The following is a 20,043-nucleotide window of genomic DNA, read 5'->3' on the forward strand; positions in this document are numbered from 1 at the left end:
TTACAGTTTTTCAATGTTCTTTAGGTGGACACCTTTAATTTTCAGTCCTGTTCCTGACTAGTCTTTACCAGCACTTTAGCTTTTAGGATCAGCTAGGCAAAGTAGAATTTGACTAATATTGTTGATTGGCATCTGAAGGACAATTTTCCTCTGGGAACAACCTGAAATGTTTTGCTGCAGTAATATATGTTTAGGGTGTCAGGGGAAAGTATTTACTATCAAATATATGATGGGAGGATGCTATTCAGTAAAACAAATTATAAAGACTTATGCCAGAAGGAACAAAAACTTTAAATGACAGAAATAAACAGAACAATTAGGTCTCATTTTGATGAGGCTTCAGATGACTCAAAATGATACTAGGGAATTGGACTTTTCGAGTACTTGTTGTTGGATACTTGGGGTATTTGATATTGAAAGCTTCTCATAGCGTTAGTCTGAAATATTAATTTTCTTTAGCAGTAATTTTATAGGGAGGCAAAAGAGCTATTGGAATAATCCATTCCCTCACTGCAAAAGGAAAGATGCAAAGATTAAAATAAAAAACAAGAAACAAACCAATCTCTTCAATCTTCCTTATTCTCTGTTATTACATTCTATTATTCTTTCTAAGACAGATGACATCTGACTTACGTGGAAATGGGGATGTGTTTGCCTACTTACATGGATTGGAATTATTTTTTTGTTATTATTATTACAGCCACTGAAACAAAACAAAAAGAGCTCCCTTAGGAAGCTAGAAGAGTTTTCTGGTGAAGAATTTCCTGCTCCTTCCTTGCTGATGGAGGCCAGTTGAAAGCCATGAGGATGTACGAATGCCTGCTCTGCACCAGACTGCTCTGATCCCTGTTGCCCAGTATCCTGTCTCCAGCATTGTCTAGGGGCAGACATAAAGCAAAAAAGAGCAGGTCAAGTGGGGACTGACATTTCCCCAGAACACTTGCTGTACCTCCAGTGCAGAAATTACTAGGATTTCCTGAGCCAGAGATGATCTATTTTCCTTTAGAAAAAAATAGTGTATTTTTCTTCAAAAAAGAGAAAGAGAGAGAAAGAGGAGCAGATCGTTCAACAGGCAACATGTTCATATGCTAATCTAAAGCCAATTACACAAAAATAAAAAGGGCCATCTTTAATGAGTACCTGCTCAAGATGACTTTGGCATATCAAGTAACTAATACCTGTTAATACCTGGGTGGCTATGAACTTCCACGTACTATCTGGGGAGATATTTATTTTGTTAAATAAAACATTTACCTGGCACCTTAATTATCAGTTATAATTGATCACCTCACCATCTCATAGCACTTATTTTCCTCCCATACTGCATTGCTGAAAGTAATTAGACAATAATTAATAGTGCTTCAAGTGCATGATATCTTAGGAGAGACTCCAAGCATAAATAAGACCAATGGGTGTTTGGGTCACCTAGTATGTGGTCAGCACTAGTTGGGAATATTCTGATGAAAATACTCACTGAAGTCAAATTGCTTTATGCATTTATATATCAGTTTCGGTTAACTTCTGTCAAAATACAGTCAAAGCCTCCCTTGGAGATCCTCTATGATTCCCTTCCAGCTCACCCAAAATGAAGGCGTCATTCTCCAAAGACCTACAGCTCCAGACATAGCCAGACATAGCTCTTTTTTCTTCCTATCTGTCCCCAGACAACTTGTGAGGCAGGATGCTGCACAAGATGGACCAGAACAGCTTGGTGCAGAGCAGGCATTCCCACATCCTTCAGCTCATAACAACATTCTCCAGGGGGCACACATGCTATTTGGGCTCCAGACCTCACAAAATGGTAGCTGAAAAGCTCATGAGAAAGGTTATTTGTGCTAGAGTTTTCAATGTCTCTCATTGTTCAAGACACCTCATAGAGACCCAGTAACTTTCATGGAGCAAGGAGAGCCTGTCTTATGTACAGGTGATGTAGAAGGCATTGGACAAGGAATGTGGTACCTCACCTAGGAAACAGTGTCTTCTGGTCACCTGTTCAAGAAAGATCAACTCAGAATAGGAAGGAAAGAAGGAAACTATTTAAATTAAAAGACTTTGTTGGCAAAAGAATGAACTGGGATGAAAATTACCATTAACTGCACCATCAAACAAGGTGCTAGAATACTCTTTTAGCAAGAATAATAAGGAAAAGAAGTTTAACTGGTTCTACTGGACCTTGTTCACTTAGTTCATGAAAGGAAATACATGGAGCAGTTGCCAATGAAAATAGGATACTGGACTTAAGGACCTTCCATTCCCATGCTTCTCATGGTGTTTCAGAATTTCCAAACAAAATATTTGCATTGTTCTGAAGGGCTGAGGGTTTGGCAGGCTTGGCCTTGTTGTACGATTTGTCCACTTCCAAAATAAGTTTCAGTCACATACACGTCTGTCTGTCTGTCTGTCTATCTATCTATTTCTCAATCTACCTACCTTAGACTTCACATTCTTTAGTGTTTTGACAAGGTGTGCTTCATCCTTAAGTTAAATGAAATGGAAGTCATAGAAAGGACCACAGTGCCTGACACAACCTCCCACAGGCCTCGGAACTACTGATGCAGTTGGGAAAACTGCCAAGTGTGCAGGACAAATTTTTCTTCAGGTTTGAAACAAAAGTAACGTATTTCAAACTAAATGCAAGATGGGAAAAAAAACACTTATATTTAAGTTATCCCTCTTATTCAGACAAACTGAGAGAAAAGAGTTATAACACTTAGGAAGCAGAGAAGAAAGCTAAGAGGAGCTCAGGTAAAAAGGTTGGCAATATCCGTAGGATGGGAGTGAGAGTGGGACAAGCACAGATGAGCAGGCAGTGGAGTAGGACATAAGGTTATAGTAGGGTGACACGTGTCACCTGGTTCAGGTGAAGCATGGGTCTCTCCCTTGATGAAGCCATGTCATGGAAACAGACTTAAGCTATGAAACAGGGCAACACACTATATTGATTTTGGCACTTGGCAATTCACAAAACCCCCTGCTATTTTCTTACAACGTTAGATGAAGCCTTTCATCTTCCCACTCTGAAAATTAAAATGGGGGAAAGTATTTTACCCCTTTTCTAATTATCTTCTATCCAACCCTATTCCTAAACATAATTAATTTAATACTGAGCTGATATTCTGATCCCTTACTAAGTAATTATTTGTTTGCCAGCTTCCTATTCTGTGCCATTCTCCTAAAATCCACACAGCAAAATACATTACAGGAATTATAGCTACGAGTCTGATTATTCAAGTCAGATAAAAATAAGGGGGCAGATTGTGCCCGGATTTCAAGTGCCCCATCTCCACTGAGAGACTGGTACAGGACGGACTGTATCTTCTTATGAAGTGTTCTGTTTGCTGGATAAAGTGATCGTTTTTTTACTATTCCTTTTATCTTTCTGAATATGGCACGGAGCAGCATCATTAGGATTGAATTACACAGCTCTCAGATAGCAAACCCAGAGGAATACTGTTTAAATGACAGAAATTACTGTACATTACCACTTATGCAGATTAGTGCAAGCTTGTCTCATGGTGTGTGTCCTTCAGCTTCAAGGGAGCCTGTTTGAGTCCCTTCTCACTTGTGTTAGTATAAATCTAGAATAATTTCATGAAAGTCAATACATCGTGTTTGAACATGTCTGCAGCAGGGAAATCTCTGCTCAGGGTTACTACTTCATTAATTTCTGATTCTTTACAGCTGTTGAACTGCTGGTTAACTTACCAAAACATTGCACAGCTAGAAGTTGGGGCATTAAAACGACACTAACTACATCAAAAGCAAAGAAGAAATGAACTGGAAATCAATTAATTAATCCTTTCAGACAGTCACAGGAAATTATATCATGGCTAATACATGAAAAACTAATTTCCATTGCTCTTTTTTAAGATGATTCATTTCCCACTATCATGCTTTACTTCTGTCAAAACCACTTGCAAATAAAATCTCCACTTGCAGCAATTTAAAATTTTAAAACCTTGGATGTGCAGGAATGAGGAGTCATATGACTTTAAATACATTTGCAAATCTGAATCTTCAAAAAAATAGTTGCTTTTATTGCATTTTAGCTCTAGTATCAAGCCAACTGGGGCCAGAGAACCACAAGATCTGCTTCACATCTTTAATGACACCCACAACAATCTCCTTAGCTATTCTGACACTCCATATCTAATCTGTTATATGTGTTCAAAATTTGAGTTAAAAAAGAAAAATTATTTAGGACTAGTCAGGTCATTATCCATCCCATTAGTCTCCAAAGTTGTGGGGAAAAGTCACTTCTCCCTTTTTCATGAGGTATTTAAATACTACCTGGAAATGATCTGACAGAGGTTCTCCCATTATGTCCAATCCTAAGAGGAGACCAATGGCCAACACAGGAAACCAAAACGTCAGATCAAAAATGTCAGGCTGAGCAGCGTGCTAACAACACTGGTTTTCCTGTGGTAAAAGAATATCTTTCTTTCCTTGAATTTTAATTTAGTTCTTCCCTTCTTGGTGAAGCTGGAAGAAACAAACCTGCAAAAGATTTTGGTTGTTTATTTTTTTTTCAAAAAACAAAGCCACCTTGTCATAGAAAAGGGTTCTTAAAAGCCACTTACGATTGAAGGCAACACATAAAATCCTGCGACGTACAAAATCCTGCGAAGTACAAACTGCCTGTTAAAGTGAAAAAAGATGAGTGAGCCCCACAGAGGGCAGTGTTAGCTCATTGGTCCTCCATCCCCAGAAGGGGACACTCGCAGGATAACATAACAGTATTCCTACATCTAAAAGCTGCTGGTTATTATTTCAGTTGGTGCTGCACTAAAGCTTCCACTAATCTCCAAAAGCAAACCGTGCCTTGCATTCCTCTGGGCAGCAGCATACTCCTGCCACTTTTGACCAACAATACTTTCTTTCTCCTGAAGAAAGCTTTCCGGACTGAAAACATTTATTTTTACTTGGAAGGGCACTACTTACATGCCAGGACCCACATCTAGTTGGAGCACTTCTAATGCCTCTAGCTTTGTGGCATAGAGGTGGTCTTTCACCAGTACAGAAGTGCTTCAAGTCACAGGTTAGGTCCTAACTCTGCCTAACCTGTTCTTAGATATTTAGCTGACAGCCTAATACAGAGGAAGCAGATGTTTTCTGTATGGCTGAAGAACATTTAAACACTTACATAGATGGTCTCCACAAAAACCAGAGACGAAAGCAGAAGGTGGGGAAAAGGAAAATCTGACATTTCAGGCTTAGTTTTTTGGTTTTGTTCTAGAATGTACGTTCAGGTCAGTTCATATTTTACCACAGAAGTTTCACCTATCTTCAAAATGATGAGAAAACTTTGATGGGACATCTAACAGGCATCAGAAATTCAAAGAGGTACACAACAGCCACAGAAATCAATTAGCTTTTTTATAGCTGCTATCCAGCTTCGACAAAATAAGCAGAGAGATGTATGGAGCTGAAGAAAATCTTTCATATCTATTATTTAGCTACTCATGGAATAGAAATACTTGCAGAACAAATATGTGAAGATGAAAAATTTGACTTTTGTCCAAATTTGTATAGACTGAAAAGGAACTCAACTTATACAGATTGGTGTTCTTATCATAGGGTAGTATCACCACCACATGGGGTTTTACTTGATGTTGAAATATAAATAAATCCCACTGCTATGGTTTTATTTCCATGGTTTTACAATATTGTAGTCAAGCAAGTTATATTCTTAGTCTCCAAACAGCTTAATTTTATAGAAGTATTTGAATTATGCTAAAAGATGTCCATTATCCACACACACACACAAACACACATACCATTTAATTCAAACATACTTGAGAAAATGTCTCACTCGATTAACAGAAAAATACTTGACCTGGACAAGGACAATAAGTGACAAAATTATATTATTAGGGTAATTTTGCAGCCACTTTTTATTCCAAAAAGTTGTATTCTTGTAAACCTGACGTTTCCAAAACAGTGCAAGTGAAATAGAATATAGGTGAACACAAGCTTCTAAATACAGGTGACATCAATAAGAGTGAACACATTTTTCCAACCACAAGTTCACAAAAGGAAACATACACTTCTAAAATACATAAGGAGTGACATCCTAAGAAAAAGGAGTGACAATAGTGTGGGTACCCTACTGCATATGCAAACCATGATCTGAAGCAATTATAGTCTTCATGCCAGTTTAATCAATGTACACTAAAGGAACTAAAATCTACTTTCACTTCTATTCAAGAAACCCTAGCAAGTGGATGGGTTTGGACAAAGGTAGAAATTAGTCCCATGACTCCCTTAATCCTTTAGTGAAAGCAATGTTATATACATTCCCACACCACATGGATACTATGCTTGAAACTTGTGCAAGACTCCAAAATGTGCCCATAAACAGAAGACATTCAAGAAAGTCAATACTAAATATCACCAAAGGCAAGGTTTGTGCAACTGTTACTTTCAGCAAGCCCAACTACCTGCACATCAGCTGACTTGTATGTAGGGTCCTTCCCATTCATCAAGGTAAAGAAGGTTGGTTATCTTCACTGGTATGCTCGGCTTGCAAAAGCCTTTGCCACTTTGAGATGAAATAATTTAAGTGGTTTACAGGCTTGAGGTTCACATCAAGCACAATTTCTCTCTCAGATAATCCAAGTGATTTTTAAGATGACTTCAACTCAGAGGCTGCTCCGCTATTTTCTGCAATTTGCTGACTTCCTCATTGTAACCATACAAATTAAAAACTAGGGTTATTCAGAAAAACATTGCCAGTATTTTTGTTAGCTACAATGGCCAAGTACCAGAGCATAGTTGTGACGGCCCCAGAGTACACTAGTCAGGCTGTTGCTTGAGGTGAACGGATAGACATTCACCTGCAAGAGCAGATCCTTGGTTTTCAAATGAAATGGTCACAGAATATGCTGTGAAAGGTGGCAAATGCTTTCAGCCCTTGGAAGGTGAAATTCATGCCTGTGCCTTGGGCCACGAAAACTCTGAAATGACTGTGATTTTCTCAAATTCAAGACGGAAAGTAAATAGGTTTGCAACAACATGGGCTCTGCTTTAAGTGAATTTTCCCCTCTTGCTTCCTGATCATTTTTTTCTAAGATTTTCTTCCTACCCTAAAAGCAACTTCAAGGGTACCATCTGTAAGAAGACACGCTGCACACTACAAGCTTCAGGGCTTAAATGAAAGATCTCTCAAATGGCAGACAATGCATTTGAAAATGTTACTGCCCCACTTCTAAGCTTCCACCTGCATAACTTAAAGCCAGTGCAAAGTTAGCCTGCTACTGCTGCAAAAAAAAAAAATGCCATGTCAATTCAGCAAACCTTTCAAGGAAGTTGTCCAAGACAACTGATGACTCGGTCCCAAAATGGATTAACTGGAGATAACTAGTACAACAACTTCCCCCAGTTCTGCAGCACAAGCAGTACAGCACAAAGGAACTAACAAGCAGCTGACAGATGGCAACTTCCAGAGCCCTAGAAACAATTTCCAAAGTAACCACATCTCTACATTTTGATACAATTACATTTATTATGAGTTCTTAATTAAAAAAAACCACAAACCACCCAGCAGATCTATAGCACAGTTATTTTCTACACATTCTTGATGTATATTATGGTTTTGTAAGATTTTGGGGTTAGAAACTGGTTGCAGTCAACTGATACTGGTGGGGTTTTTTTTGACTTGCTTGGTTACTTTCTAAGAAGTGGAAAGGTGCTTGTGCAGGATATTAACATTAAGTACTTGTGGATTTCTTTGTCAAATCTGATTATCGTAACTGGAACCAAGCAAGAGCCACAATGGAATTTGCCCAAAAAAAAAAGGAAAGAAAAAAAAAGAAAAAAATTAGAAAGATTATACATGTGAGTACAAGAGTATCTGTGACAACAGAACTACTGAGTACCTGACAGTGATGATACTAATAATTTATGGATTCTTTCAAGAATATGTCACTAATCTGGCCAACGAAGTAGATTTTTACTTAGTGACAACTTGTGTTGGATCAATAGCAGACAATTCAAGTCAGAGATCAAAAAAGTCCAGTGTGGGCTCAATCAAATGGGATTTACTTTTTTTTTTCTTTTACTTCAAACAAATAGGAAAAAAAGGTTTGCCTTGAGCCAAAAAAGAAAAAAAATATCCAACACAATATGAAATGCTAAATGGATATTTTACTTTTTAAAACACTTTTCTTCCTATACTTTAGAAAGATGTTTCAAAGGAATAACTAATCTTGATTTTTGAAGTATTGAAATAAAGCATTTTTGGCAGATCTGAAAGTAAATTTTGTTTAAAAGGTGGAAAAGAGGCATTTTAACTTTTCAAAGGGAATTCCCTTCTTTTTTTGGATGGAAACTTTCAAATTCAGTTAAAATCACAAATAGTTTCACTTGTTCCCTAAATTATTTTTTAGCAAATTCAATTATATAATTTGGGGGGTCTTAGTTTTAGACAGATACTGAACATTTTTACAGCTAAATAAATGTACTTGGCTTTTTTCAGGAAGTATTTTAAGCAACTTCTTATTCAATTCAAAGTTGTGAATCTTGTGCTATACCGTGACATTGTTCAACTTGTAACTGCCAGTCTTAGATATTTTTCAACAACAGAAAAAAGAATAGATACATTAGGTTTAACTACTAGCAAAACTAACATGTCAGAAATATCATACCATGAGGAATTCAATAGTCTCTAACACAACAGTGCAGTTAAAAGCCATCAGCCTTTTGGTTTCGCACTCTGACGAAAAATCTGCAGTCAACTACATGTGGTTAACAACAGAATTTTTCGCAGCAGTTTTTTTCAGATTCTGGCTTAAACAACCATTTGCTATACAAAAATCTGTCGAATTACCAATGATTTTTTTAAAAACAATAACTGGATAGACTAATAGCTTTTCTTGTCAAACATTGAATCAATACACTTTGTTCACTTAAAAAACATCTTTTGCCTAATGGGTGTAGATAGTTAAATTAATAAATTTTGATCAATACTGTAGCAAAAGGAGGCACTTAATGGCAGTACAGAGAAAAAACACTACAGGAATACTGAAGTGGTTATTTTTTTAAATTTGAAGATATAATGAATTTAACAAAGAAGTGCAAGAATAAGGCCTATTCTCAAGCAGGTTTCTTGCACGTTCTCTGTATTCAAGTTTCCAGATTTCAAGCAGTTCTTTTACCTTACCCTCATAGAATGAGATACCTTGTAACCACTCATTTTTGTTTCTCTTCCATCATCTACCATAGATCTCGGCCCTTCTTTTCTTTACATGGATTTTAAACCAACATGACATTTACTTCTTATTTATACAAGGTGCAAAATACAAGTAGAATCTAAAACCAAGTCTTATAGATTTCCACTATTTCTATTCAGAAATCCAAAAGCTTTTTGAAGAAACACAGTTGAATTAATTATAACTATGTTTCTTCTAATTCAACAGATTATTTGCTAAGGAATTACCAGCGAACAAAGTGGCAATTTGAGATCCAGTAACATCTGCACCTTGACTATATTTCCTTCTTAATGCTTGAGGAAGTATGACATTTAGTACTAGGAACTCCCAGAAAGAGAATCTCAAGATCCAAAGATCCAAATGTTTTAACCTTGCATCTACCTATCTCTTTTAAAACTATATAAACAGACAAATGACTCATGCATGAAACTCACAAGGCAGGCCTAATGATCATAGCTTGTAGCAATTTATCACTTGCTCTGATATCAACAGATCACAATCATTAACAGCAGTTTAAATACTATTCTTCTTAACATTAACATGGCTCCATTTCTTTTTTATTATTTTTTTTTTTATTCCAAGGAATTTGTGAATGCTGTAGTGGTTGGCCCAATTACATCCTTCTGGTATCTCATTTGTACAGCTCTAAACAATTATTAAAGCAGTAGAGACTGCAAGAGTCAGCTTCCCAAAAGAAAACATTATGTGATGCATTTGCTTTTCTCTGAGCCAAAGCAAGACACAAGTCTTGCTACATGTCACCAAAGAAGTGTTTTTGTCGTCTCCTATTCAGGCCAGTAAAGGACAGACTCAGATACAGAACATCACATTTGTGTAATGCTTTAGGTTCTTCAGTTTATAAACCAAACACCAAATTCAACTAAAAAAAGAGATAGTGAAAAGACTTTGGCTTATTGCCATTAAATGGTCTACATGCAACATTACCAAGCCTTGTGAATTAAACATATAGGATTTCAGCTACTTTTATCTGCAAATCTCTCTTCTCTCTTGCATTGAAGTTTAAAAGTACAATAGGATTTATATATACATATATGTATTTCCAAGGATTTAGCCAGATATCAGTGCTTGAGTGAACTATATAGCTATTCAATAGAAACTATAAAACATTGATACAAATATAAAGACATAATCAATATAAAAAGCTTATATTTATAAAAAATATTTTTAGGTAACAGTCTTCCCCTGAGGGTATACCACATAGTTGGATTCATAAATATTACTCTGCACTGCAGCTTGGTTACCAAAGTTCAAAGTTCAGCTCTTAAATGAAGTGTAAATCTCTCCAGTCACCCAACATGGCTGCAGCGGTTGCCTCAGGATATGTTCCCTAGCTTGTTGGAGTGATAAAGACACAGCATCAATAGGGTCTCCGAAAAATCTGGAGAAGATTCCTTCTTCCACATATGGAAGATACGAGAGCAGGACCTATAGGCTAGCAAGCACGTGTCACATGACTGGGTTTTAGTTTTCGCGAGCAGTTCACTGATTTTTCTGGACCCAGTCCCAACTATCTTCATTCTCCTTTCTGCTCTTTTCAGCCTCAATAATTTCTTTGTATCTCCGTCGGAAGAAGCCCATCTGCAAATCAAGAAGAGATGACAGTGGTAAGTAACAGTATCGTTAAATTGAAACTTACTTTGTCAGAAAAGGGTGTGCAGAAAAAAACAGCAGAGGTGTTAACATCTAATATCTCCTAGTGCCAATCTGGAGTCACAGCTCCTTGTTTATATCAATACATATGAGATCAAACTGGGTCCCAAATCTTTATAAGTACTCTGTTCCTTATAGGTTAATTACCCTGAGGGAAGAGTCCCCTTACATGAAACATGATTTAAAAAAAATGCATATAAAATATTTCTAATTAACACAGACCAGATGAGGCAGATACAGGTCTAGCAGTTTCAAATGAAAACTAACGCAACATTTTGATCCGAACCTAATGCTAGGCTAGAACTCAGGTCCTGGTAAATGCTGCCAGAGTTTTATGAACTATGCTCTCAGTGCCCCCAGCTGCACAAAACAACAAAGATCAGAGGAAGATGGTGTGCCCACATCTCAACATCCAATTCCAACTATCAGTATTTTTGCTAAGAAACCGTCCTCCAGGAAAGCCAGCACAGTCTACTGAGTATCGCAGGTGCTCCACCAATGTTCTGAAGAACTCTGCTGCAATTTCAGCTTACTTGCCTCTGGAAGTATCAGCTCACTGCTGTGCAACAGCAGGTACTTCTTTTCCTGCCATTAATCACTCTAAGGTCAGGTCTCAATTTTTCTATTTAAGGATCATTTACATGGAGGAAACAAATAGCTTCAGACTCTTCTTTTTGCTAAATCATTTCCCTTGTCCCATTTCTACCAGTTGTGTAATCTGCAGCTTAGAAGGCAAAATACAAGTTTGGTCTTACCAAACATACAGCACCAACAATGACTCCTTCACAAGCTTTCAAAATGCTGCAGGGCTGATGATCACTTTTGCACACTTTCTTGTTTCCTAAACCCTTGTAATTGGTTAAAAAAATGCAAGTGGTTTTCATCTCAGTTTGGACAAAAACATCTCATATCCCTGTTTTTTTAAGTGTTTCAAATAAACAGACATGATTTTAATAACAGACCTTGGTAAGCATTCAAGAATAACTCCTCGAACTTAGTCGTGCACTGTTGAGACCACTGAATCAATATTTTGTTTATCATAATTAAACATTTATGTGACTCCTACCACTCTAAACCTGTTTTCTTACTCCTGCTGGGTAAAACAGGATGCTTTAGCCTTCTTCATCTACCAGTTATTGCCATCCTTTGTTCCCAAATTGACTCTATGTTGGAATATTTTTGTGCTGCTTTGTCACTACTAAGTTTCTGTTACGTTGGGCTCTTTAGTTTCAGTTCTTTAGCAACTTGGATTTTCCTCAAATGTATTTTAACTCGCAGGGATCTGAAAGGCCGCTTGTTCAAACTGTTGATGGTTCCTAAAGCCCAAGTCCTTGCCAGTACCCCCAGCTGCATCCTGAATTCATGGCAACATGAGACCGGACACACACCATCCTCTCACTACCCCTCACCTCCGCCTCTTGGCTTCTGTGCAAAAGTAGCTGCAGCATTGTCTAACAACACTGGTTTTTAGATAACTGCGGGCCACCGCCCTGGGTATGCTATTCTTGTAGTGATAGGTGAGCCCTGCAGAGTGCATAGATGTACATTACATGTACACCTCATATTATTTATACACTTTATAAATACACCAACAGGTAGACATACACACAAACGTCTATTATCTCCATTTTACAGGGGTCTCATGACCTTCTGGAGGCCCCCATGAATGACTGGAGTTAGACCTTAAAAGTAATTTGTTCATAGCCTTGTGCACAGACTAGTCTCTTTCCCATCTATCCTAAGGAAAGCTTCATCTGCTGCTCAACACACGTAAATGTGTGGATAATGGTGGTTCTGTTCTGAAAAACCACCTCACAAAAGGGACACTTGGATTTTGGAGGGTCATCTCACCTCCCAGCATCTTTCAAAACAGTGTACACAAGGATTCTGAAAAAAAGAGTATTAAAGAAGGGCTTCTCCGGTTCCTTATTCTTCAAACTTGCTCTAGAAGTCAGATCAAGTTCTTTCTTTAGCAGAAAAATATCATTACTAGTAATTTTTATACTTGTACCTACAAGCCATACCAGTGAAAAGGATATATTCTGAGAGGATATCCTCCAGTAGCACCATGATAAAATCCCAGTGAAATTTCACCATTGATGACAACATACTTTGGCTCAATGGAGACTTGAAGCCAAGAGCAAAAGTTTGCCTAGATTTTCACAGTCTAAAATGGAGGTGAATTATTTTATTGACAATGAAAAAAAAAAAGGGGGTAAGAACCTATGACTCTATTGTTGTGTCCCAGCAGGATTAATTATAAGTACTTATTTTAGTCACAGGGATCTCCAGATAGTCCTTATACACACTCAGGGAGCACATGTGTTGAAGAAGTGGGTGTCATTTTTATATTATCAGGTTTCATAACAGACCTACATGTTCTGCACATTACAAAAGAAAATTGCCACAGGAGTTTGTTTCCTAAGATTAACAAGAGAAGTTCAGTTTGTAGCTTTTAAAAACAGGTTTTAAACCCTTAAGGTTTCCATCCTTCATGCAACCACATACCAAGTACAATAAAATCCTCTCTTGAAGTTATAATCAAAATTATAGAAAGGCTTTTTAATTTCCTCGAGGGCCAAACAAACAAAAGTGAACTCCTTCCCACTGTTATTTTAATAAAAATTGTCTGTTTGTGAACATCTGCTTCAGGAATTATCTTTAAAAGTTGGTTATGATAGTTTTGGTATTTTATTATTTTGTTACTGGATACAGAATGCTTTTGTCTAACTTTCCAGCAGGGCAAAAAAAGTGAGCTGAAGACCGTAATAAATATTAATGAACCATGAAATCCTACATCTAGATGTGATTCCGCTACGAAGCTATATATATTTACTTGCTGTAAATGATGTGGGTAATCTAAAATTACATAGATAACTTAAGTGTAAGGAAAAAGAGAAAGTGGGCCTTAAGGACTTTTTTTTTTTTTTAACAATTTTTTAAATAGCAGTCAGGGGTTACATACATTTCTTATCCCTGCAAGGCAAGGATGTGCTTTGTTACGGGATGCTGTTCCGCAGTGTTAACACTGCAGATTTCCACCTAGCATGATGGAGTCCCTATCATCACCAGAAAGGTTTTATTTTGATAATGGCTGTGAAGAAATCACATTACAGTCATTGTCTCGCAAAAGACCACACAACCTACATATCCATCTCCTTAAAATAAACTGATTTCATTAAAAATGACAGCATATTAACCCATATGGTGAGGGCTGATAAGTGCCTGTGGCAAGCTGCAGAGAACAAGTCAATTCAACATAGAGTGAGGAGATACAGGAGTAATAAGTAGCAGGATACTTGCACCAAAACAGGAGAATTGATGCAAAATGGGGCTGAGTATATACTAGCTCTTCTGTCACTGAGGCAAGAGTGACAACAGAAGATCTTTTCTGTGGCTAATGCAAAGCCCTTAAGGGAACTCACAAAACCCAGTGAGGACAGCACTGCTGGGACTCAGCCCTGAATTTCAAGTAGGGAGAGGAGGAGAGATCCTCAGTTTTAATAGGTTATTTCTATGATCTCATTTGTGGAATGAGTGTTCACCATGTGCCAATGGTCTCCAATTCATTTTTCATGGGCAATGCGTCTCTAATATTGTTCAGTTCTCCCAAACTTTACTATCCCTATATACACACGAGTTTGTGTGTACACATACACATGTATGTATGTGGCAAAGTGATACCCATGTCCAGAGCCATGACCCTATTATGCAATCTGTGAGTTCACCCCACCACATCCAAGGAAAGGACTGATGACAATATTTTGATCAGTAAACTTCTGTCTGGGGAAGGCACTCATGATAGAAAGAGCAACAGGAGAACATATTGACAGGAGGCAAAGAGGGAGGACCATGGGAAGCCAAAGGGTTATAATAGAACAAGAGGCATCAGCCACTAAAGACACTGCAGGAAATGAGAAGAGCAAACTACACTCAGTATTTCAGAGTTGGGTGCAAATTATTCAGGAAAGCTGAGGAGGCCCTCTTGAGTTATGAGCCTTTTGGGTAAGCGTGGCTGAAGGAAAGGTTTCAGGACTGGGACACTGCTCAGCATGCACCATACTTTACTCTCAACCCTGCCAGACCTCACCAGAAGGGAACTGCTCCACCATGGGCAGCATGTTCTACTTTGTATGCGAACACAGGGTAGAAAGAGACTTTGGGAAGACTTTGCAACTACAAGGATAGTCCTGAAATCCTGGGGCTATCTCCCTCACTCACAATGGAGCCCACACCAGAGAAAGGAGATAGCATCTTCATTGTCTGTGAATACACAAACTGTCATTTTTCACATCTGCCACGATAAACTGCAAAGATGTCTGATTTTAAACAAAACCAAACAAATTCAGGTAAAACCAAACAAAATGGAAAGAAAAAGCTGGCCTGGTCTTTACCAGAAGCGGCAAACAATAACCAGTACTTTCTGCAGGTGCTTCAAGGAAGTACTAGAGCTGCTATAAATACGTGGATTATATTCAAAACCTGGAAACATCCATAGGTTTTACACGCATCCTTTTTATTTAGTTACTCCAGCCTACGTACCCTTTTCTAGCATAACCTTACTGCCACCTACAGTACATTCTGAGCAGAAAGCATGTTGCTGGCAAAACTGAACAATAAAGCAATAGAAAATCTGTGTTACTTGTAGGTTAGGGAATGACACCTGTTATCGTGAACTTATTTCCTGCCATGCAACAGCACTGTCAAGTTCTGTATTCAGTCTTGAGTATTTAAAGCCTCTTTCACTAGCCCACACAACTCCCTTTACCTGTCATGCCAGGCTTAAAAATCCCTTAAAAATCACAAAGAAGTCATATCTAACAAGGCTTGCATAAAATTGCTTTGTTCAAGCACTCACACAAAGTGGAAGCTTTGGTCAAAGTGATTTCTAAATGTTGAATTAACATTACAACAAATTATTGTCTTTTTCATTTCTGCTGCTATTTCTTGCACATCCAAAGCCTGAATTATCAGACTTTATGGGTTTTTTTTTTTTTTGAACTCCAAAAGTACAAACATTTAGCTAACATTTTCTGCAGTACCATCCTGTGGCTATCTCTGTAGGGTGCCAATTATATGTATGTTTGAAGAGTCATGATGTTACAGAACAAAATTTAATTTGGAGTTGGGAAAAATGATGAGAGAGCAAGCAGTATTGCTGCCTTTCTTGTATTCACTGTTGGGTCAATGTCTAAAGCATTTTCATCATGCCCAGCAAGGCTTATTCTCCCAATCAAATAAAAAGAGAAATAGTTTGAAATGGGAATTGTAGAAGAATGGTTGTTTTGTCTTTTTTTTTTTTTAAGTATTTCTCCCATTAACATCATCCATTATGAAACAAGAAAAGATTTATAAGAACAATTACACACTGCTATAACAAAAAATAGACTTACTTTACAGCAGTATACATAACTGAGCTAGGAACACAAGCTTCTGAATGAAAATGTTCAAACAGAATCCGAAACTGTATCAAAGACTGTTGCCACTTTTTGTACAATTTTTAATTAAGTTTTCTAGTGTATACTGAGGTTCATGAACCACACACAAAAAGTATTGATTTTCGTCAGTATGGCTCTGCTGACTAACAGCTTCTAATGGAGGTTACTGAACACAACAACTAAAAGGAAAAGAGCAAAATAAGTACCGATATAGGTTTAACTAAGAAATAAAACAAATATTTAAGAACTCCTAAATACTGAAGAAATCTCCTATCGAACTAGGCTTTGATAACATAGTTTGGATTTAGTGTCTCGATCAGAAGCTGTCTTTATTACAGTTTCTTCGTCTACAGTAAGCATTATCCAACGATACTTGATGAACAGTCTGGACTTACATCAAGCATCTTTTACTGCCACATTTCTTTCATCTAGGCAGAGGTTCCAAGCCATCCACCTCATGGCCCTTCAGAAGGAATTAACTCACTGTTGTCCTTAACTTTTTTGGGCATGTGCCCCTTGGGCACATCTCCGTTCTCATAAACAGTACCATAGCGGAAAAACACTATGCAGCTAATCATGATCCAACGCAGGGCCAAGAACCTCACCCCGCCAACAGTCAGCAGGGCAGCAACACCTCCAATGTCTGCAAAGAAGTGCTGCTGAGATTGGAAGCATGGAATGTTTCCCCATGCAGAGACTGATCACTGGTTATTAAGGGCATCTCACTTTACTACTGCCAAGAAGGCTGAAAAAATACTTTGCACTTGCGTGGTCCTGGATGATTCGGGCAAGCCACCAGCTCCAAAAGGATGCACCATTTCCTTCCTCCCAATTAAAGGACTCTTGCCACAGTACAGAAGGGTCATGATCAGATATTGTGTATCAGCTTTTCCATTGAGGACTGGCAAACTGCCACCTCCCGGGGGCCTCCTGTGAGGAAAAGGCATGTTTGGAAAGCAGCCACATGTCTTGCCTGTAGTTAATAGAGAAACTCTATATTTAGGAGGAAGGATGATAGCACGGTTAAGGTAAATTCATGAGGACTCAAGTGGTCTGGCTTTGATTATTTAGTCTTCCATTGACTTTTCAAGAGGCAAACCCCTTGACTTTCCTGTAATGCAGGTCCTCATTTGTTCAGTGAAATATGTACGAGAAAATAAATACAGATGCTTCAAACATCACCATTCCACAAGTGGCTGTTATCTGTGTGTATATGTATGCATATACAACATATACATTGTATATATACATAATGCCATATATACACTTACACAGCTGGGAAACTGAGGCAAAGGGAAGTTCAGCAGCTTGCTCAAAGATAAGTTCTCCTCTACAAACACTTTGTTTATCTACTATGGAAGAATTTGATACCTAGCATCTGCATCTGATCCCAGTGTATTGCAACAGACAGACATTGCTATGACAGAAAAGAAATAGCAATGTACACAAAACTGCACTTAGGTTACTTCTGTACAGCCTGGCTAACTGACTTAAGATATTACTGTTGGTACCTACGGTGAAGATCCTTAGTCCTTCACAGATTTTAGAAGGTGATCTATTTTACATGCTGTAGTAGTACAACGAGTAGTTATTAAACACACATTTTATTAGGCAGTTACTTTGTAATGTTGAAATGAGAAAAAAAATGTAATAGCTCTTTTATTTTTTTGCTAAGAACAGTCAATTCATAAACTTAACTCAAACGGCTATTAAATAAACTAACCAGATGTTTTGTGTCTAACTCAATGTCCACATTAGCGAAAAAAACAGTCACTAAGGCTATGTTCCTCTAAACAGATACAAAATTTTGACTAGCAGCATGCATGGAAAAGATGCATTTAGGTGTGCAGAAGAGATAACTGCACACAGAGATGAACAATGGCATAAACAATCTAATGTAGTACTTTGGTTTTTTTTTTTAATATAACATAAGATTTTAGTCAACAGCTGACTGAACATGAGTCAACAGTGTGCTCAGCTGGCCAAGAAGGCCAACAGCATTTTGGCTTGTATCAGAAACGGTGTGTCCAGCAGGTCCAGGGAAGTGATTCTCCCCTGTACTCTGCACTGAGAGGCTGCACCTCGAGTACTGTGTTCAGTTTTGGATCCCTTGCTATAAGAAAGACGTTGAGATCCTGGAGTGAGTCTAGAGAAAAGCAACAATGCTGGTGAAGGGGCTGGAAAACAAGTCTTACGAGGAGCGGCTGAGGGAACTGGGGTTATTTAGCCTTGAGAAGAGGAGGCTGAGGGGAGACCTTATTGCTCTCTACAACTACTTAAAAGAAGGTTGCAGAGAGGTGGGTGTTAGTCTCTTCTCCCAAGTGACAGGTCATAGGACACGAGGAAATGGCATCAAGCTGCATCAGGGGAAGTTTAGATTGGACATTAGGAAAAATTTCTTCACAGAAAGGATTATCAAGCACTGGAACAGGCTGCCCAGGGAGATGGTTGAGTCACCATCCCTGGAGGTATTTAAAAGACGGGTCGATGAGATGCTTGGGGACATGATTTAGTAGTGGACAGGTACAGTTGGAGTTGATGATCTCTAAGGTCTTTTCCAACCTAATGATTCTATGAACTTCTTCCAGGATGGTAACTGTGCACAGTAACTCGCATGACAGATGTTACTAGTACACTTATGTGTAATCAAAAAGTGATTTAGGCAACAATAAAACTTACAAACACTTTTCAAATAGTTTAAAGATTTTTTTCCTATTGCAAAATATTACTAAGTAGTTTATTTTTTAAGAAGTCATAGAACGAACACAGCCATCATCCAAAGTTCATCTCTGATTATCAGTCTCAAAAATTATGAAGAAAACAACGTCTACTGCAGATATGTCTGGTTAAATTACTATATACTGATTTCTTAAATCTCAGCAGGGAATAGATCAGTAATTAATATAACATTCTTGTAAGTGCAATTAATTTAATACATATCTCAATCCATATTTTCCACTTCCTCTACAAATTAAAAAAAAGAAAAACTACTGAAATATTTCTGTCTTTGTGTGAAAACCAGAGACTAAACACTATTTCTAGAATCAATAAAAAGTAGTTTTACAATTGTATTTTTACATATTCGACCTGCCAAAAATATTTGAATGAAAGTTGTTCTATGTCCATAATTACCAGAATAAATTACATTCATGGGTTTAGCTGAACCAGGAGGAAATGGCTATGGCTGGTATAAGTTATAATACAGCACTTCCCACTGTGACACCAAACTTATAGAGAGAATTCAGACTATGCAAGTCACATTTTCTCTGCTCTTGGCATTTGGGTCTGAGGGATGCTAACAACTTCCAATAAACACATATGTTGTGCTCCACCAGTGGGGAACCTTGGAATTTTCAGTACTTATTTGCAATTTTTCAGTCTACACACATGTTCCTCTTTCTGGTTTGGGCTCCTGAAAATGATGCCTATCTTTCTTCTTTTCAGAAAGACATTCTGAACCACAACCCGACCTCCCTTTTGCCAGCGGATTCAATCTGTTCACACTGTGCCAGGATGAGAGCAACATAGCTACAATGGCTGTAATCTTCTCCAAGTGTCCTGGCACGCACAGCTGCCATTTGCAGGGCACTGAGACCAGAGAGAATGCTCAGCCACAACATTATTGTTATACATTTACATAGCTCATTTTATCCAGAAAGATAACAAAGGCATTTCACAAGTACTGGACCACACCATCCCTGAAATGCTGCCAACCCTGCTTTTGA

General features: G+C 37.9%; 1 protein-coding gene across 1 annotated transcript in view; it reads right to left on the reverse strand.

Annotated features, from left to right (window-relative positions):
* Window positions 1-5,881: 5,881 nt before the first annotated feature.
* ITGA9 (integrin subunit alpha 9) overlaps window positions 5,882-20,043 on the reverse strand; it is a 215,866-nt gene continuing 201,704 nt past the window's right edge. Inside the window, exon 28 of the mRNA XM_054060077.1 lies at window positions 5,882-10,808. Within this exon, the coding sequence (XP_053916052.1) occupies window positions 10,710-10,808 (99 nt within the window). The 3' untranslated portion in view covers window positions 5,882-10,709. The remainder of the gene's footprint in view (window positions 10,809-20,043) is intronic.

Source organism: Cuculus canorus, chromosome 2, assembly GCF_017976375.1.
Source record: "Cuculus canorus isolate bCucCan1 chromosome 2, bCucCan1.pri, whole genome shotgun sequence".
Lineage (NCBI taxonomy): Eukaryota > Metazoa > Chordata > Aves > Cuculiformes > Cuculidae > Cuculus > Cuculus canorus.